Source organism: Aptenodytes patagonicus, chromosome 1 (assembly GCF_965638725.1).
Source record: "Aptenodytes patagonicus chromosome 1, bAptPat1.pri.cur, whole genome shotgun sequence".
NCBI lineage: Eukaryota > Metazoa > Chordata > Aves > Sphenisciformes > Spheniscidae > Aptenodytes > Aptenodytes patagonicus.
This window is the reverse complement of record NC_134949.1, coordinates 200,196,261-200,217,254: the sequence shown is the minus strand read 5'-3', so window position 1 is coordinate 200,217,254 and position 20,994 is coordinate 200,196,261. Positions and strand designations below refer to the sequence as shown.

At 44.5% G+C, this 20,994-nt stretch overlaps 1 protein-coding gene and 1 long non-coding RNA gene across 4 annotated transcripts; one reads left to right on the top strand and one right to left on the bottom strand.

Annotated features, from left to right (window-relative positions):
- Window positions 1-2,786: 2,786 nt before the first annotated feature.
- SERTM1 (serine rich and transmembrane domain containing 1) lies at window positions 2,787-19,047 on the top strand. Of its 3 annotated transcripts, none has more exons than XM_076364243.1 (3): window positions 2,787-2,850; window positions 9,940-10,038; window positions 17,860-19,047. In XM_076364243.1, the coding sequence occupies exon 3, from the start codon at window positions 18,045-18,047 to the stop codon at window positions 18,366-18,368; it is 324 nt and encodes a 107-aa protein (XP_076220358.1). In that variant the 5' UTR covers window positions 2,787-2,850; window positions 9,940-10,038; window positions 17,860-18,044; the 3' UTR covers window positions 18,369-19,047. The 3 variants fall into 3 exon arrangements, with proteins under 3 accessions (XP_076220358.1, XP_076220360.1, XP_076220359.1); XM_076364245.1 differs by having other exon boundaries at window positions 2,805-2,843; XM_076364244.1 differs by lacking the exons at window positions 2,787-2,850; window positions 9,940-10,038 and adding an exon at window positions 14,043-14,119.
- On the bottom strand, window positions 9,030-14,071 carry LOC143174108 (uncharacterized). Its single transcript, XR_012997910.1, has 3 exons — window positions 14,001-14,071; window positions 10,305-10,539; window positions 9,030-9,675 (listed from the first exon to the last, which is right to left on the bottom strand). It is a non-coding gene; the product is annotated as an uncharacterized LOC143174108 (long non-coding RNA).
- Window positions 19,048-20,994: the final 1,947 nt, after the last annotated feature.

The window sequence follows — 20,994 nt, the reverse complement described above, 5'->3', positions numbered from 1 at the left end:
CCTGGAGTACTGCGTCCAGCTCTGGAGCCCTCAGCATAAGAAAGACACGGACCTGTTGGAGCGGGTCCAAAGAAGGGTCACGAAAATGATCAGGGGGATGGAACATCTCTGCTATGAAGAAAGGCTGAGAGAGTTGGCGTTATTCAGCCTAGAGAAGAGAAGGCTTTGGGGAGACCTTATTGCAGCCTATCAGTACTTAAAGGGGGCTTATAAGAAAGGTAGGGACAAACTTTTTAATAGGACCTGTTGCAACAGGACAAGGAGGAATGGTTTTAAACTAAGAGGGTTTTAGACTAGATATAAGGAAGAAATTTTTTATGCTGAGGGTGGTGAAGCACTGGCACAGGTTGCCCAGAGAGGTGGTGGCTGCTCCATCCCTGGAAACATTCAAGGTCAGGCTGGACGGGGCTCTGAGCAACCTGATCTAGTTGAAGATGACCCTGATCATTGTAGGGGGGTTGGACTAGATGACCCTTAAAGGTCCCTTCCAACCCAAACCATTCTATGATTCTATGCCTGATGCTGTGGGGTAAGCACATTCATCAGTAGGAAGCACTTAGGATTTTCCTCATTCCTCAGTGGATTAGGCTTTGAACTAAAATCTGCTAAAGTGAGAAAAGTCCAAGGGATCACAATTTGTTTTCTTTAGAAAGCACTGATTTTTTTGGCCAGTGCTAGCAACTGCGTTCCTGGCTTAGCAGCCACTTCGGTTCTGTTGTGTTTGCCTTTCCTTCTCTTCTTCCTCCCGCTTGACCTCAGGGGGAAATTCTTGCTGTCTGTCCCAGCTTGCAATTCCACTGCTGGAATAATTGAGCTGTAAGAGAAGCATTTCTCTTGGTTTCTTTCTTTTTTCAAGATTCAAACAATTTGCTTCACCACTTTTGCTTCTCCCATCTCCTTAGAGTTTTGTACCTGGGCCCCTATCTGTATGACAAAATCAATGTTGAGAACTTCAATCCACCATCTGTCTCTGTTTACATCCAGTGACATACCAGACACAGGACTTGTACCAAAGAGCCCTCTAGTCTGAGCATACAAATAAGAAAGGATATAGCAAATTCTCAGTATTTTTTTTAAATAGTTTCAGCAGGATTCTTCACCTCTAATCTAATCATTGCCAGTAGTGTAGTAGGTGTCTACAATATTTCTTTCCTTACAGTTTCCACAGGCTTTGTGTGTTATTGACACAATAGGTCATGTAATCGGCAAGTCCACTGTCAAATGTGCCCTTTTCTGCAGTGGCTGCAAGTTGAACTGAGCCAGTGGTCTGCTTTCCGGTTAGGGATATCATAGCACTAACTGATACTCCATTCTTTTTGTGTTCATATGTCAGTTCATATGTTCAAAAGTCATACATGACTTTCCTTCCTGAGAAGCCAAACCTTAAAAAACCCCAAAAACCCACAAGAACACTGACTTCCTTTTTCATAGGTAAAATATGGAAAAGGAAGTTTTGCCACTTGAAAGCCAAACCCATTTCTTTTGTATGCCACTGAATTCAAAGGTTACTATCAAGGAGAAATTTGCATCATCCTTTGGGAATGATTTTCCCTTTAAGATTTGTATTTTATTTACTTATTCATATGTCTTGTTCTTCCAAAACTGACTTTGTTTCATGACATCCTAAGTTACTCTTCTACTGAAACTGTATAGACTATATCAAAGAAAGCACATCTCACAGCAGTGCCTCCGCAGCACATTACGAACTGTGCAGCTCCCAAAGAGCAATTTAAAATGAAGAACAACCTTTTCCAACATCCTTTTCAGAACTGCACATGGACATTAGCCAGACACAAGACTGAGCTGCAGAGGGTGCATTAAACTCCCCATCTGCTCTTCACAGTGTTCGTCGCTGATTTATAACCCAGAGTAAAGTCATTTGGCCAAAACAATCATAGTGGATGAGACAAGTGCACCAGAAGCCAGCCAAACCTTTCCTTCCACAGTGTCCATGGAAGGAAATGTGTCCCATCCAGCCAGAATTTTCCCAATATTCAATTCCAGAGTATATCATATCTGTAGCAAAGCTGGATTTTGTTCCCATTTACGCTACTTTATAGGCATTATCTCAGCTGGTCTTGGCATGACTATTAATTCAGTCCTGTGTAAATGATGTCAAAGTATCCTTGAGGGCCTCAGCAGCTTTCCTGAAAACTTGGAAGAGTTTTCGGAAAGACACCTGCAAGTTTCCACTTCCCAGGGAGCCTGCTTTTCTAACCCACTCCTTCGCTGTGCCCAGCTCCCGGTTGCGGTGCTACGACCTGGCCCTCTGCAGACTCTCACGGAGGAGACTGCGTTTCCCATGGGCTGCTCTGCCCGGTTAGATGTAGACTTCACACGATGTCTCTTTGGAAAAGGATCAGCCTCGGGAGCTCGAGAGCAACGCATTTCAGCGGTATATGCTATGGGACAGCGGTGGGATGGTAAGAGCCAGGTGCCAGTGTGGGTTTGTATGATGCCCGATAAATCCCGGTGACTTTCATTCTCCTCACAGCAGTAGGGCGGAGGGGTTTCGTCCCCCCACAAGGTGAACGAAGCACCTTGCCCGGACTCACACGCCGGGGGGCACGCTGGGCTGGCAGGGTGTCCCCCAGCCCCCCGCCCCTGCGGCAGTGCAAACCGCCCCGCGGCCGAGCGAAGGGGCAGAGGCTGCCCCCGCCCCGCTCCGGCCCCGGCAGCCGCCCAGCGCCCCGGGGCTGGGGTCGGCGGCCGGCGGGCGGGCAGCGCGGCGGGGACGGGCGAGGGGCGGGCCGGGGGCGGCGCTCCCTCCGCGGCCGCGCGGGACGGCGGCGGGAGCGGCCGCCGGGCAGGGAGAGCCGGAGCTGCAGCCGGAGCCGGGCGCGGTGAGCGGTGAGCGGGGCGCGGGGCGGCTGCGGGCGGGAGGGTGCCGCGCTGCCGGTTGCGCCTCAGCCCAAGCATTTCGGTGGGGTCTGGCCGTCTCCCTTTTAAGGGACTTTAGGTTTGGGGTGTTTTTTCTCCCCCTTCCTAAATCCCGGTGCGCTTTATTCGTGCCCCCGGTTTGAGTTGAGCCTCGGCGGGGTACGGCTGACCCGGCCCGCTGAGAACTGTTGCTCACCTTTCCGCAGCGCCGAGCACCGCTTCCTCTCGCCGTCCGGTGCCGAGCGGTGCCTCCCCCGCGCTGAAGCGGGTCTCCCAGCGGGTTTTAAAGCCGCTGTGCGCACAGGGAGCAGTGTCTGCCCTCCGTGCCTCACCGGCTGCTACTGCTCCGGGAGAGTCCTCTGAATGTTTTGTCTTTCGTGTGCCGTAATCATGGGCGTTTGATTTTCACATGCGTTTAACCTAGGTATGTGTTAGGCCTGTGTTTGATTGATCCCAAATGTGTTTTGGAAAGAACCTATTTTTGTCCTTACTGACTTCGTGGGTTGTCAAAGTGCTTGAATTGAATGAATACTTTGTCGTTTCGGAGAAACGACGAAGCTCCCCTTTTGCTGGAGGCAGAGAGGGGAGCGCTCTGGGAGAGCGTGGGGACAGTGTCTGGGGCTGCGCTGCTTCTGGACGGAGGGATGCCAAGAGAAGGAAGGCTCAGGTTGGTTTCCATTTCTGAAAGATGCTGCGGACTGGGGGTTTGATAGCACAGAGCGTTGGGTCATCACTGTGCAAGCACATTTTTGGCTCTGGGGGTGTAAGCATAGATTGCCACCCGTGTGCTCTTTCACATTGTTTGCAGGAAGATGACAGGAAAGGAATTGCTCCCTCTGCAAATAAATTGTAAAATGCCTATCCAATGTACTGGGAGAAGAGCTGAGCTTAGACAGCACAACGTAGAAAAAGAAAACAGGATGGATGCACAAAAATGTGCCCTTTTCAAACACTTTATGTCTAGCTAAAAGCTGCAGGCTGGTACGATACCATCTCAGCAGAGGTAATGACGTTTGGGATAGAAAGCAAGTGAAGCAAACTCTTCCTACCCTTGCAAATGCTAAACAGTTAGAGGGAAATTGTGAAAATAGTGGTAAAGGGCTGAGCATTTGCCACATTGATTAACATTTATATAAGCAAAGAAAATTAGGAATGCATACTGAGTATTAATAAATTTAATTGAGGTGATTATAGGAGAATGGGAAAAAGCTGAATAAAAGAAACATATACAATCCAGATCATATAGGATGTACATAGTGCTGGCAGTTTTATTCTCATAAGGGATCTGGCTGGAGGGTGGATGTCTGTTTCCTTATGATTTTGCTTTTTACAGTCATTTTGACCCCATCTGACTTTTCTGTGCCTGAACAGACTGAAACGAAGGGCAGCCTGAAACCACCAGCCTCCCTCTCTCCGCTATAATGCCTAGAAGGGCTTGTCCCCCTTAGGGATGGTTGCTGCTGGGTGTAGCTGGGTACTGGCTGCCTTCCTTCCCCACCTCTTCCTCAGACTGGGTCATCCGTATCACCCAAGGTGGGGGAAAGAGAGGCAGACATGTCACCGCAGTCTCCCTCATGTTTCCCCGGCTTTCCTCTGCTCTGGTGTGCAGGCTTGCCTGCCTGCAGGCTGCTACTTGCTATATCCAGTACATGTGCATTGTTGTCAACAGGAGAAATACTGGTGGGGAAGGGGTCCTGGGCTATTTCAGCATCCAAGTCTACTCTAGTTCCATCACCAAGTAGGTGAGTGTATGTATATGAATATATTTGGCTTGGGAAGTTATTGCTATTTGCATTTTGTTAACCTTTTCAGACATAAAAGGTTGACTGGGATAGCTTGTGTCTGCCAAGTGTTTTTCATAATTGGGTCTTACTGGTGCGGCACAAATTATAAATGGTATTCTGGAAATTCCCCATCAGAGGCAGGAAGCAGTGGAGTTTTCCTCCTGGCGCCCCATCTACGCAGAAGCAGAAGAGGAATTAGCTCAACCATAGAGTATGTCCAGAAGTTACGGAAAAATCTGGTGTTTCTGATAGGTTTGAGACTTGGAATTTAAATACTAAAAAGTCAAGGCATTTTCACCTCTACCTCCCGCACTCTCTTGCAAGCACTCCTCCCCTTGTGTCTTCATGACTGCGGTTACCTCCTTTTCCTGGCTTGCGCAGAGGAAATCCTGTTACGGCATAGTCAATCCACGGCGCTGCTGCAAAAACCCACCTCTCAGCCTGCCGCTTCGGCTGCATCTCCCCTCTTCATCAGTCCTTCTGCAGCTCCTCCTTCTCCCCTGCATCGGACATGTCAGCTGCAGGCTTCATTTTCAAGTGTCCTCGATAGTCATCCCGTACGTGATGTACCACCTCTCCTGCTTTACCAAGACATACCCCCTGGGCTTTGATCAGCCCGTGCTCTCAGTATCTGTCTCCCTTAAGCTATCACCTTTGTATTTCCCTCAGCTTCCCTTGCGCTTACTTGTAGCTTCGTATAGGCACCTTGTCCATCATTTCACTAATTTCCTTGATATGTCCCAGCACAGTTGCTTTTGCTGTGATGCCTTCAGCGGCTGTCTGGTGAGATGCTGAGACAAGCCCTCACCCGTGCTGCCATGTATCCCTGTCACTGGAATTAGCCTGGCTCTGGATTTGAGCACCACAGTGTCCTCTAAAGCTAGGACACCTGAGAGGCAACGTCGCACAGATCGCTCTATCTAGCACCAGCAGAAGCTCTCCTTCCATAGTCAATGTTGTCCTCACTTGCTCTTTTTGGCATTTCAGGTGCAACCCTGCCCCCTTATGCTTACACATCACAGCGTGGTTCACTGCAACTCCCTTTGCAATAGTGTTGTATCTTTGCATAAGGTACTGCAGACTGTTTTGCAAACAGTGACAATATGTAATTATTATGCACACAAATACAGATACAATAATGCCACACTCTCTTTGTCAAGGGAGGGCGTGCAGCCTGTGTTGGTAAAATAAGGAATGGCATGAGGATGGAGATCTTTTCTGTTATACCGTTGAGGGGAAACAGAGAATCAAAGGAAAAGGCTGTTTTCTTACGTCTCTTGGTAAAGCAGGCTGAGGAACCTGAGTTGGGAAGCGGAGTTACAGCAAGTGGAGTTGCTGTGATAGCACATCTGTGCCTAAAATTCCCTTGACATTTAAGTTCACAGTACGTAGTTGGTACTGAATCTGCTTTTTTTGGGGAGAAAAAATTCTGAAACAAAATGATGCATTAACAGAGGTTTCTGTTGAATCAAGTGTACGAATTTCTGTCCTAGCTTTATATTGTGCCAGGATTTCTAAGGAGGTTAAAATGAAATCTGCTTGGCATTTTAGGGTTTGATATGGACGATATACTTTGTTTGTTTTTATAAAATATATTGAAGCCTGTATGTCAGCTGAATTTTGCCATAGGAAAGTGTTTTCTTACTCCTCTGGACTCCACTTACTGGGTCACAACTTCATTAGTTAAGGACTAATAACCCCCTTGACTAGCGAAGTTAAGGGCCACTTACTGTTCAGCAGAGCCCCTTGCTGAAGTCTGCAGGGAGGGCTCCCAAGACCTGCTGGCATGGGGGTGGATGTGCCCCTGTGGAGCACAAGAGACGGAGGCTCTTAGCTACGCTTGTGTGTGCAGCCACCTCCTCTGGCATCGAGCAGGATGCTGCGCCACAGCACTGAAGGGGGACAATAGGAACCTTAAATCCATTCACTTCCAGATTTAGCCACATTTTGTCCTAAAATTGTATTCCAGGTAGGTGTAGGGGGTAGTGCCTGGTATTTCTAAGGGGTCTTCCCCCTTTACCTGGAGGGATGCTGAACCTGAGGGTCTGAACCCTGCAAGTTGTTAGCTTCACAGGCGAGTGTGATGGAGAATTAAAGTAAGCTCTGATAGTAAGGACTGATTGCCCCAGGGTTTGGTATTTTATCTGGTAGGTTTTGCTCTGAGTAAACGACGTGGAGGAGCTGGAGCACTGCCCCATGAGAAGTCTGTGCGGCTTCAGGGAGAGCGAATGCAGTGCACAGCCCTCCGCTGCACCGGCCATTTGGCCCCCAGCGCTGGTCCGCTTGTGTCAAATACAAAAGGCGGTTATCAGGAGCCCACGTTAAGAGTCAGGCACGAGCTAATAAAGCTTAATTAACTTTTATTTGTTCTGAGATTAACTGCATCATCACTACCCTACACATGCTGAGTGGCATCTTCTCCTGAGAGGCTTATCAGTGTCAGTGGGATGCTCCACACAGCTGCTTGCAGTGTCAGCAAGGAGGGGTAGCAGGAACAGGATGATTCAACCTTGAAAGGAGATGGCAAGACAGAAGCAGCTGAAATATTTTCATATACTTGCTCCACTGAGGGAAACAGGCTTTAACTGATTTTTTTTTTTTACCTTCCTTTCTTTTTGCCCTGTGAAAATGTACTTTTTAAATTAAACAGCCATTCCACCCTACACTAAATTTTCTTTTCAAACAAAACTTTTCAAATTTGGGGTTGCAAGAAATCAAACAAGAAGTCATTCCACAAAACAGAAATTAAGGAATCCTGATACCTGCTGGTTCCTCTTTCTTCCCTGGCTAACCTTGCCCTGCACCTCCTTCCAGCCTGCTGTCTCCATGGGCACCCATGGTCTGTTACTTTGGCAGTGACATCTTAGCAGCTGACATCTTAGTGTTTGACTGTAGAAGTCAATTACCAAGACTTAAAGCTATTAGGGGGGAACCAAATGGCTGTGTGAACCTTTGTGTCTCCTCTTCCTGATCATCTGCTGTCATTAAACTTTAGGAGCTCGACTGTCTTTGAGGTTTCTGCCTGGGGTTGAATTTGAAAGTGGCCAACAGGAACAAAAGTTATTCAGAGTGGGAATATAGGGAATAAAGCTGGGACTGGACACCGAGAAATCGAATACGACCCGTCACAATGGTCAACGAAGAGTGGGCTTTTGAGTTTCTTTCTTTTTTTTTCAGTAACCTGTAATTTTTCACAGGAAACTTTCAACAAAAGTGGGAAATAAGTATTTTTAGCAAACTAACACAGGAAGGAGACTGATTTCCCTGGTGACTGTGTGTCCTTTGGGTGAGATTCAGACTCACACTCCCATGGGAAGCAGGGCCAGGAGGGCCCCATTTCCCCATCTGAGGTTCCAGATGTATAGCAATGAGACTCCTTTCCCCATTCACATCCCGAGAGATACAGGGAACAGAGAGGTCCCTGCTCCCTGTGTATCTTATTGGCAATGGGAGTGAATATAGATTTTGGGTCAAATCCTGCTGTGCCAACGTGGTCAGCATGAGCCTCAGCTGTGGGCTAGTGCTGCAGCTGAGACCGTGAAAATAGCTGTGAAAGGCATTAGACTGGTGCAAAAAAGGATGAAGGACCGTGGGATACAACTGTGTATGCCAAGGGGTCTCCTGTAGATAAGCTTCTTCATGTTCTGGTCCAGATATTTCTGTGTTCTTCAAAGGTAATTAAAAGCTCAGACCTCTCCATCTCACTGTGTACGCTTGCCATTTGAATATGAATGCACGCATTTAAAGAGCCTTGAGGATGTATTGTGTTTTGCACTGCATCTCTGGTGTGTTTAATCAGCTCAAGATTTGGTAGGCTCTGTTCCCTTCGCCTTGCCGGGGATTGGGGCGTTGTATTGAATGAAGGGCTAAATAGGCAAGAGCAGTGCTCTGTGTATCTGGGGAGAGAGAGACTAAAGAAGATCCTGCGGAGACAAAAGAGAGCTGGAAAAGAAGCAAAATCATTTATATTTGTCTTGTTTGAAGATAGATTCCCTGTTGCAGAGATTTGTGCCTCTTTCTCTGAAGAGAGCCTGGGAAGGAAACAAAGGGAAGGGAAAGGGTCTCTGCTACAAGCAGACAAAACTGAGGGGCATAGGATCGAGCTCTTTGGTACATGAGGCAGATTTGCCAGAGAAAAGGTATACAGGGGCTGTTGCATCCCCCTCTCCATCCTAGTACCACCACCTGCCTCAGCCGACGTGCTTCTGGGCAAGGCGATGGGGAGCATGCCCTCACATCCAGAGGATGTGCTGGGTCCATCCCCGGGGAAGCCGACCTCAGGGTTCACCTGCAGCCTCCCACCTCTCCTTCTGCACGGGGAGGTGGTCAGGAAGCTGTCCAACTCCCTGGGGGTGGAACATTAGTATAATCAATGTTATCAAAACATTTGGATTTCAACAATGCTGACTTTTAACAGCTGCACTAGATAATTTTCTTTATTGAACTTGGACAGGCTTAAACCGTAAGTGATTCAGTGATTGAAGGGATGAAAGCAACACAACAATGCATTAACATTCATCCCCAGAGATCTGCTTCTCTAATGCAGTTCAAACCAAATGTGCTGAAAGGGTAGAGCTCTGAGATGTATAATGATTGTGCAAGTGTCTTTTCTTTCCGGAGGGGAGGATCTTTTTTGAAAGTGGCCCTACTTTTGCTTTAATCTGCATCGTCTGGGATTGTTTCTTCATATACAATCAATTTAATTTGCTTTATTAAAGAATTCGGGGGCCACGCTTTAATTTTGGGAATTGAACGAATGTAGCACACAAAAATCTGCTAGCTATCCTTGTGCATGTACAATATTTAGTTTGGGGATTTCAGGTAAGTGAAATTAAAGTGCAGATTATTTGGAATAAAGAGAATAAATAAATAATGATGTGTAATCCAGAAAGACCTGATTCCTGGCAGGAGTCTTTAAGGGATAATGTGAAATGAACTGGAATGCAGATACAGGGCTCTGGTGCTTAAAGCAGTGCCAGGGGACAGCAGGTTGTCTTGGTCCTGCAGCACTCTGCAAGAGAAGAGGAGAAAGGTGTTATCAAGGCATGGCTGTAAAGCAGAGATCAGGAGATAAGCATGGTTTTTACATAATACATGCAGTGCTGTAACTGGACAGTGTCTAGCAGGAATAAAACACAAGCCAGGATTCCGGTCGGTTTGTTTTCTTCTGAAATTTCTGGCACTGACAGCAGTCAAAATTCAGCACTTTTCCTCCCTGGTTTTTTATTAGTGTAGTTATTACTAAACTCTTCAGCTTTGATTTGCTTTTTTATAGGGGCTTTTCTCAGCATGCAGTCCCTTTAGATTTGGGCGTGATAACTAACCACATCCTGCGCATTGGACATTTGGCTTGCATCCCCGTATCTTCCTGCTTGTAAGTATTTTATTCGTTCTCTTTGGTTGTTTTTCTCCTACTTTTAAGGAGCAGATTCAACTGACAGGCTCTGGGTCTGATCCCAGGTCATGATGTCTTTGCTTTACATTGATATAAATAACTCTATAATCTGCAGATCCATGGGAAATGTAAATGATACAAGCATTTGATCCTATCCGAATTAATCTAAATATCCTTATGGCTCTGAGAGTTTCCTTTTCCCAGCCCCACACAAAACCCCAAACAAAATATAACTTGATTTTAACCTGCAGCCAAGCCATCTGGGCACTTGTCTTCTTAGATTTTAAAAGTAATAAATTTAAATCGTATTAAATCATAATTAAAAAATGAAATTAGATCATAAATTAAAAGGAAGACTTTGCTTGTGGCAGGAAATATTTTTCCTTTTCCTTGTGTGCACTTTTTTATTGAGTCAGTTGGTGAATGATCCTGTTTCCCAGGCAGAGTGGTAAAGGGATTCTCTGCTCCTGGAGGGTCCATCTGTAAAAGGAAAAAGAAGCATCCTACTTACTTGTGGTCTTTCAATTGCCAAAGGCATTTGTGCAAGAATAAGAAGTATTAAGGATCATATTCTTGCTAAACTCCAAGCAAGCAGTCATTCTTTTCCTTTCCTGCCTAATCTTTCTACATTTTCAACAGAATAAATTGTTGCTCACTTCTTTTCTGTCTAAAGCTACTGTCTAATTTAGTTGCATGATGTTAAATTGCTACATTTTTCCAGTCTAGAGCAAACTGCCTTTCAAGGTTGAAGGCTTCCCTGTATGTAAAGTTCATTCGGTCCTTTGGTATGAGCATGCAAACATATTTTTAATGGCATTAAATGCTTTGTGTTACATGTTAGCTGGAAGGACCATATGTGGTGATATAGTCCTATACGCTAAAGGAAAAAAAAGTGGAAAACAAAGGCGGTGATTCTTTAATTAAAGAATTATTAAAGAATTAATCCTCCTTAACGAAGTAAGGTAATTCTTTAATTAAAAGAATTAAACCAGAAGCTCGCTGGCCTTGGTACATATATCAAATTAGCGAAGGTCAAGAGAAACCTTAATCTTTTTAATAGATCTAGTGAAAACTTGCTTCCAGCTTTTGGAAGTAATCACTGTGATAACAGGACTTGGGCGGCGGCGACACACCTTTAGGGATGAGGAGGTTTTGTCCTGGAACTGGCAGCACCATAATGCCTAGGCTCTCTTCTGGGAACCTGCGCAATCCTCCTCCTGCTCTTCCTGCCCTGATGCTGAATGAAGGAGAGGTGCTTCTGGTTTCAGGTCATGAGGGGATGATACCATTATCTGCTCACTCCTGCCTTTAACTTTCCAAAAGGGCAAAAGAGAGCAGAGAACGCACTTGTGAGTCCTTTCATAGAGATAATCAGTGTCATCTTTAATGAATGTCCTCTGCCTCCCCTCTCCTACTCAAAACAAAGAACTGTCTGCCTCATACGGAGCAAGCAATTTTTGCGCAGACCCAGAGTACCATCTTGCAACTCATCTCCCTTTCCTAGCCATTTCCCAGCCAAATTAATGGCCAGTAATTTCAGTGCCATCTAGGATCTGCTAACCACCAGATCCTCCCCATCAGGCGGACTGTCCCAACTCATCCCTTGTGGGCACATTGTTCCACTAGTGTGGGGGTGTGCTTCTTCAACCCTCACCTCTGTGTCCCCTGGGATACACGTGTGTGCAACTGGATCTGCAGGAGGACAGTGTGTGCACAGATAATGAAGCCTGGTGGCCAGAGGCTCCTTCTGCCAGGATCCATGGACATCTGACATGGGCAAGCTTCTTCGACTGTCCTGCACTGGGTCAGCGAGCAACTTCCTACCCTGCACAGAGCCCTCCGTTTTGAAGATGATGGTAGAAATCTAATCCTTCTGTTGCACTCATCCTCTGCCTTTCTGTAGACATTGGGCTAAAATCAGCCAAAAGGGTTTTAAGTTTTTAGGGAAGGAAGGCAGATACAATTAACAGCATATTGATGTCTGACGGGATGAGAGACCTCACTGTTGTAACTGTGGTAAAGGCAAATTAATTAAGGTCTCCTCTGTTAGGAGTTGTTTACAATAAGGGCTTTTTAGTATACCTTCTGCCTGTAAAGAAAGAGTTGATGGGAGATTGTGACAAAAATGTTAGTTTATGTAGCATAAAAATGCTGATTTTCTTTGATGTCAATTTGTCTCTCTGCTTAAACATTTTGAAGCCTCTGAAACAGCCAAGGTATTTCTCAGCTTGTAGTCACAAAAAGCCATGAAGAACCAAGAAAACAAAGTGCTTATCTATGGTTGATAAACTCCCAAGAAAATGAATCTACCAGACTTATCTTTGCTTCCTGTTCCTCAATTTTTAGGGCCTCAGTGGTTGTGAGTATGCTCCATTAAATTATATTTCACTGAGCCTGGAGAAACAGTTGTTGAATCAAGATATGCAGAGAAATACAATACAGGCAACTGGATGCTAAAGGATTTATGACACTGGGACTATGAAAAAGCTCTCTGTTTACTGCATGCCATCCTGGAGAGTGCTGCAGTCGCATTTAACATTCACCTTAGACTGAACTGGGAGATGACTACTGTCTCAGCTATGCCCAAGATTAAATTATGTATGTTACATATAATTTGGCACCCAGGGCATATGCTAATTGATGAGGCCTCTGCTCCTGACCGCATTTCCATTTTCTGAAAAAATAGGTTTTATGACAGGTGCCATCAAAGATGCAAAGAGTTGATAGCTTTGGCATGGCTACCCAGGCATGATACTGCATGGTACCTGGGATTTACCTCTTGCATAGTGATGGCTTGCTTAATCCCTCACCTACCCAGTTTGCCCTGCTTTTGGTGAACACCAATTAGCCTATCTCCCACTTACCACGGGATAAAAGAAAGTATGAAAAACTCCAACTGAGCCTGCCTACAGTATCTGCCAGGTAGCCCTACCCTTGGAATAAGAGTGGTTGTCCTCACCTGTGAAAAGTGATTTATACCGAGGACACGAATGGAGGAGCAATGCACAGCTGGAGGAAAACACTTAAATAGTGGTTCTGGTTGAAAAGCGAGGATGTATAAATGATACCATGTGTCTAGCAGAGCCTTTCCTTGTGTGCCAGCCCTCATATTTGGGGACCAAAGTAGCAGAACAAGGTTTTGCTCTCTTGTACATCTAAAACCAGTAGAGCATGGAGGTGAAGTCTGTGCCTTCTTGGTACAGTGAGTTGTTTTACTGAAATGCATGAATTTATCTAAGTTTGCCCATCAGAGCAGCAAGGCTGTGTAATAGTGGAGTAACAGCAGCAGGAAAACTCAGCCGATGTCGGAAAGGCAGAGTATGACGTGGGATTTTCAGCAGTGGGGCTGGACTCGATGACTCAGAGAGCCTCCTCAAGCCATGCATCCCTGTCCTGGGATTGCAGAGGTGCCTCTGAGAAAGTAATCCGGATCCAGCTACACCGCAAAATCCGAGTCCCCCAGCAGACAGGTCCCAGTTCTCCTGTCTCAGGAGTTTTCAGGACTGGTTGTTCGGGAAGCCTTCTCCTGTCAGAGCTCCTTTCCATCTCCAGTCATTCAGCAATAGCACTTTAAATTAAGTCTTTGCCTTAAACCAAAACAACTTTCCAACAATACACGAGGGAGAAGTAGGGACCACTACAGAATTTGAAAACTTTAGTTCCTTAGTTGTATTCCTTGATGGATTTATGGCTCTTGGAAAGACAACAGGTTTATTGCAGTCAGCCACTTTCAATTTTACCATTATACTTTGAAGTCAGTGACAAAATTCCCAATCATTCCCATCAGGTTGGGGCTTGATGTTTTGACGTTGTTCAATTTAGTTTTCAGAAATGCACAAAACCAATTACCAAACAAGAAGGTGAAGCTGACATCTGGCTTTATTGGGGGTTATCCCTTTGGGAGGATTAGGGTAAGAGAGACAAATGGTTATGCCACTTACCTTCTTCTCCCGGCAGAAGCAGGAACCTGAGCCGAAGCAGTAGCTGTGGTGCACTAAATAAAACTGCTTGTGGATCCCCCTCTTGAAGGCTGGGAGGTCTGATCTGTAGCGTGGCAGAGGTTTGTGTAGCCCTAGGACTGTGTAGCCACATGTCGGTCCAGAACAGTGTTTGCACCCCTGCCCCACGTCGCTGGCTGAGCCAGCCTGGCTGCTCTCCAGCAGGATTGCAGTGCTGGAACGGCACCAGGGAACATCGTCAGGGATCAGGATCTGATCCATTTTATTTCCCTACACTTTTTGTACCTTTACTATGAATACTACTCAGATGTCAGGACCAGATATGTTCACACTCCATAGGATTTTGCTGTTTTACTCCAACAGGGTACAGGTGGTTGGTAAAAATCCTTTTAGACTGAGTAGGACCTTACACTTTAGGTCCATATTTTTAAATGTGTGATTAAAACAACACAGATTTTTTTTTTCTTCCTAAAATATTACCCAAAGAGCCACTTTAGCTGAAGCTACATTTTATGATGAGATTCATTTACACGTCACATCACTCCACAGTGTGAGTGAGGCAACTAGGATCTGGGCCATAGTCATTTGGAATCAGTTTACAGTGCCTCTGATCTCACTACAAAATACTCAGTTAAAAATAGCCCAATTGACATTGTAAGACCTATAAAGGCTCTGATCTAGCAAAGCACTCACATCTCTGCTTAACTGTGAGGTTCTGATTAGTCCTATTTAAGACCATAAATTTTCCACTAACTTCAAAGTCCTATGCCAAAGTTCTTCCTTGTACCAGGACCAAAACTGTTAATGGTAAAAGTAGAACGCAGCGGATTGCAAATTTGTGAAGAATTTAAAGGCTTTTAACTTCTGCCATGTTAAAGAATTTATGTGAATTAATTCCTTAAGTTATTATAAAGAAATTCAATTAATAATGGATCTGCTTTTCATTATGACGAGTAATCAAGGATAAACATCTTCTGTATCAAAGCTTATCTGTTAAAAAGGATAAATTAGCTATAACGCACTTAACTACTTCCAGAACATGAAATGAACACGTATGGTTCCATTAGTCAATTTTGGATCACTAAATTAAAGACAGTTCAAAAGGAGTATAATCTCATAAGGATCTCTCTTTGTTCAGTCTGTTGTGACTTATTTCACAAGGTACAATAAATACTGTTTCTTGTGGGGCTAAATACTATTAGGGTTATAAAATGGTTTTGGGTTAGTATATTTTATGCATTAGTATGAGTTATATACCACAAGGGTAAGAATATTTTTATCTGGTATTTGCAGATGCAGTTTTGTACTCCTGCATATAGAATCATAGAATGGTTTGGGTTGGAAGGGACCTCTAAAGGTCATCTAGTCCAACCCCCCTGCCGTGGGCAGGGACATCTTCAACTAGATCAGGTTGCTCAGAGCCCCGTCCAACCTGACCTTGAATGTTTCCAGGGATGGGGCAGCCACCACCCCTCTGGGCAACACATTCTGGTGTTTCACCACCCTCAGCATAAAAAAATTCTTCCTTATATCTAGTCTAAATCTACCCCCCTTTAGTTTAAAACCATTCCCCCTTGTCCTGTCACAACAGGCCCTGTATCTTGTAGGCTATCAGGATGCTTGATTAAGACTAGCAAAAGCTCCGCAATAAAACAATAAATGCAATAAATAAACAATAAAACAACATCTGGAATGTAACCTTTTATCCATGAAAACATGGATGTGTATGTACTAGTAAATTAATCCAGGCCAGGGCATAGGCCTGTCATCATCTCTCCTGTTGAATTAGCAAGCACACCTCTTGGCACGGTTTTGGTCAGCTAGCGCCCTCCAAGCAATGCCTGGACATATTTGGGGTTAGGATTGGCCATCATTCATTCCCAAAGGCAGCTGTGATGTGGCCATCCTGTCCATGGGGATAAAAGGGAGTTTAGCCATCTTGATGCAGCATGCACACAAGTTGTGCCCGAGACCAGAGAATAGCCTTGACCTGTTTTATGTAGTAGTATAGATGTAGTTCTGAGGTATAGAAAATAAAATAGGGTTTAAAAACGTAGAATTAGATCCTACCTACTGCTTAATGTAGTCCTTGTTTCCTCAGGCACTTAGGGCTTTTTATGGCATATAGCATAACCTCCTAAATTTAACTTACAGTGCAAAAGTACAGTGGGTAACAATGCAAATAACTTCAGTGACTGCAAAGCAAACTTCTCACCATTTTCAGTGGGTGTCTCCAAGGCTTCTGTGTTCTCAGAGAAGAAACAGCACCAGCAGAAAAGTACCTTATCCTTCTTAAGCATCTTTAGTTCAGGTTGGGGCTTCTGTGGTCACACCTAGTGTCAAAAAGCATCGGCCTCTTGAAGAAAGAGATACTTTACTAAGTTAGCAGAGGTAGCATGTTTAAAAGAAAAAATATAAGGCAGAGCATTGCCAGGAACAGTGCTGGGACGCTTTCATGGAAACTCAGAGATACTTGGGCAGTTGTGTCACACACTGAAGGAGAGACCCCAGACTGTCACATCATTACGTTAAGGGCCTGATTCTCTCTCTGGCTGATGCTGACAATGTTTGCTCTCTCTGTCACCATGAAAATCAGTGGGATTTTCCTCAAAGCCTCTAACTGTGAATTAGAGATAATTGTATTGAACTGGAACCACAGGATGAGGCCAAAAGCAAGGTCAAGATGAGAGGGACCACGCTGGAAAGGTGGTTCTGTATGGGTATTGTCTTCCTAGTGGGAGGAAAGCTCGCCGCCTTTCCCTGTAGTGCCTGAGTATCTGCAGTGAGAGGTTGACCATGGATGGATGGATAGAAAGATTGCATGTGGATGATCATATGCAGAAAATGAGCTTCCTTTCCTACCCGCCTGCACCTTGCATTATCTGTTTTGTATCAAAACAAAGGCAATGGGTTACGCCATGTAATTCAGCTACAGCACGTCAGCTTTGTACAAGCAATTCCCCATCACCAAGCCTTCGCTCACACTACCAGACTGCACCTAGGGACTGACTATGTCAGTTTAAAGAAAAGCAGCTTAGCGTACCCTGATCTGCTCGTCCTGTGCTACTCTGACCTCTGCCAGGACCGGAGCTTCCAGGTTCCAACACAAAGTGGCTGGAGGCAAAGCTTTTTCAAAGATGAGATCTCTTCCCCGTTACCATTCACCGCCCTTAGATAGTCCCCTCGCATTTGTTGAGCTGCCAGGGCTGCCCGTTCCCTCGGGATTTTGCCTGTAGGTGTCAGAAGCTTCAACACTTCACTGAAACATGCCTACCATGGAGATCCCCGTGGCAGCATTAGAGCGAGATGCATTTTGATCTTTGAAACCATTTGATCCATTTCATAAATATATAGTAAGAATGCAGGTCTGGCAGATTTTCTCATTCTGAACACCTCTGGCAAGGCAGTACGGAGTTAGTGGCTGATGGTAGTGGATTTGTCATCCATTGCGGCGTTGAGCAGCCTTGCTCTAGGTCGGGGAGCTGAAGTCTTGAGAGGGATTTTTCATTCTTTGACTAGCTTTTATCCACAAGACAGATTTGGATTCTAATATGTCTGTTCTGTATAAAGTACATTTTTTATTGTGCCGTTCCTCAGTTAAACAACTCATGGTGGGGAAGGGTCAATTATAATTCATTGATGGGTAGGATTTCTCCTAATCCCTGCATTTTGGAAAATAGAGATATAAAGATAGTTGTTAGCTAATGCTTTAAGAATTGCAGCGTAGTGCTAAGGAGTAATAACTTGTAACTCTGAAGAACTAGGTTGTCTCAGGCGCACATTAAATCATATTATCTGCTACTAAATTACTCTTGCCTGTTTTTTTTCCCCTTTCTTGCAGTTCCGAAGGATACAATCTTACATTGTCCTGCACTTGAGCAGTAAAGGATAAATTTGATCACTGGGTGACTTGTCATCTCTTCGTTGTGATGGAAAAATGGTCGCCTAAAATAAACCCTTTGTTATGCTGCTAAAACTGCCTTTGAATCCAAGATCTGTTGTGATTTTTAAAACACAAACCCAAGAATGTCAGAACCCGATCCTTCATCTGGATTTGTAGGAAACATGGAAAATGGGACTTTTCTGGAGCTGTATCCCACATCCCTTTCAACTTCAGTGGATTCATCGCCTGGCCGTTTATCCAACGTCTATGTCTATGTTTCTATATTCCTTAGTCTCTTAGCTTTTCTCCTTTTGCTATTGATCATTGCACTTCAGAGGCTGAAAAACATAATTTCTTCCAGTTCCTCCTACCCAGAATATAACAGTGATGCTGGAAGTTCTTTCACTAATTTAGAGGTTTGTAGTATTTCTTCCCAGCGCTCTGCTCTCTCAAACCTTTCTTCATGAAACTAAATGAAAGGAAATGCACGAGTAATGGAAGAGCTTTGTCTAGTTTCTTGGGGAGGTAATGCATGCAACATTTGCCTTAGAAGACTATTATGAAGAGGTGGCTTTTAAAGTTTCCTTAGGGTTTTCTGTTCTTCCCTTTTCCAGTCTTCATTTCCCCTTTTACTAATGTTCCTTTTCATTTTGGACAATGGATAATGACACTTGATCATCATTTCATGCCTGTAATAGTGATGCTGTCTTTTTCTCACACATACACGGTGTTCATTAAGAGTATTCCTGCCAAATTGTGATATGGTTCTAACTGGATGTGTCATTTTTCTGCTCTAGTTGTGAACTCTTCCCTGGTTTTGTATCAGTAATATGCTGACTACTTTTATTTTTCCTTTTTTAATTAGATAACGACTTCTGGAGGAAATCCCTATTGCAAAAGTATCAAAAATCAGCTTAAATTATAAATATAGTCCTTGGGACAATTACAGTTGTTGGTAATGTTTCTTTTTTAATTTTCATATCTTTTTCAGTATTTATTGATGTTTATAAAACACAACTAAAATCCATTTCTTGAAGAATGTTACTTTCGTTTATTTGTACTCCCAACTCATTCTGTACAAAGCCCCTGTATTTCATTTTTTTTAATCTCTTTGGTTAACTTAGTAAAGTGACTACAATAACGATGCTCACTGCTGAATGTGTGGAGGTATTTTTGGACCCCGTTGCATCTAATTTGCCTAATGACTTGTTCCTCCAGGGGGCAGCTTTTGCTGCTGAATCATATATATCACACAACTCCTTTGCATCCTTCACTGATCCTGTAGCTTATTCTTGATGGATACCAGTACAAACCACTGGTTTCTTGTAAAAGATCTGCATACAACAACCATAGCTGGCAACTGAATAGCTCCTGTAACTGTCCTTTAGGCACAAGATGTTTGTACTCACGTAAGCAGGGCCAGCGGGGACAGAAATTGATTGTAGTGGTGAGGACTTTCTGGGCCAGATTTTGTCCTGTAATTTCACAAATGCACACTGGGGTGGAGGGGGGACACGAGGACCTGCGTGATGGCCAGGCAGACCTGTGCTCTGACACTCAGGAGGTGCAAAGTGTACCTGCAGAGAGTAGGAAGAGACGGGAAGGAAAAAGGCAGTGGCCCTGCCCCTTTTCTCCATCAGCATAAGGAGAGGCCAGAGATGAGGGGGTGAGAAATGGATGATCTTTCACAATCTCACTCCTCTTTGCGATGCCATAGTCTGGGTTATGATTTCCCCCTGCCCAAAATGTAACCCAGCACTCAATTTCTGCAGTAAAAGAATTAGCAGCATTGTGAACAGGATCCTGTGGTCAGCTGGGAATTAAATCAAGCCAAACGACCAAAGAAATGATTCAAAATGCCAAGTGTGACCTGCTAGGGTTGCAGCCCCGCATTGTGCGGTGCGATTCCTTGCTGTCCTTGCTGGACTATGTGAGCACAGCCTGGTCCTGCCACTCAAGTCCATGCAAATTTTGCTCTCATGGCAGGATCCAAGTCACTGGAGAGACCCAAGGAAGGGCATGGAAATGTCACTGCCGTTTCTGTTGCTGGCATAACAGCACGCGTAGGTCTGTGCGATGGGCCGGTCTCAGCAGGAGCGCAGGGCGACAGCTCTCCCCGTGCACGGCGCTACTGTCCAGCAGGCCGACAGGTTGGGGAGCTGCGGAAGACCTCCCGACCAGATTTGTTACAAATACCCTCCTGCCGAGCTGTCAATGCGTTCATCAACAAGACACATTCTGCCATTAACTACACAGCCTTTAAAAGAGAAATGTGGAAAGCCTGATGTAAATATAATCATTAGAAACGCAGCTGTTCAGTGCCAAACAACATATAGGTGATGCTGGAGTTGGTGTTTTCAATTTTTAAAAGTGAACCTACAGTATGGTAAGTGGTAATGACTTACGGTGGTGATTAGCTCCTTACAAAGGTCAAAGAACTTGCTGACTAATAAAGAACTTAAGCCTGCACATTCTCTGAGCCAAACTGGTTTTAAGAATATATTTAGTCTCTGGAATATTTTATTCACCTAGACAAAAATTTCTTGTAAGTCACTTTTCACTGTAATTGATGACAGGCCTTGAGAAAAGAGTTAACTGTTTAAAAGGGATCAGGAAACATTATTTCCTTTCTGAAAGCTCTTCCAAATCCCAAACCTGTAACAGAATGTATTTGTGTGTTGACTGGTAGATAAAAATGAACTGTAAATCAAGATGAAGCAACTGTTCAACTATCTTCTCTTACCTACAAAGTTGTAAATTTGTTGCTTCCTTTGCTGCAAATACAGGAATTTAATCAAAACCAGAGATGAGACCGCAGGTTGAGATGGGTATTTGTTCCCAGCGATATGTTTCCCATTACTAGTTTATGCTTGCGGATGTAGAGACATTTAATATTAAATACAGACTGTTGAAAACGCATTGGCCTTGTTCAATGAGCTGTTGTCAGACTTCACAAGAGCAAAAAGTATTTTTCAGACTGCACGAAGTAGCAGTGGTAACTGAAACCACACATTTGATTTTGCTTTGTACTTTACTAGATGCTACTAATTTTTTTTCCACTCTGCAGTGACATATGGGACTATATACAGTCAT

Excerpts from the sequence above, each read along its gene's own strand:
- SERTM1 (XM_076364243.1), top strand. The coding sequence starts at position 18,045 with ATGTCAGAACCCGATCCTTCATCTGGATTTGTAGGAAACATGGAAAAT.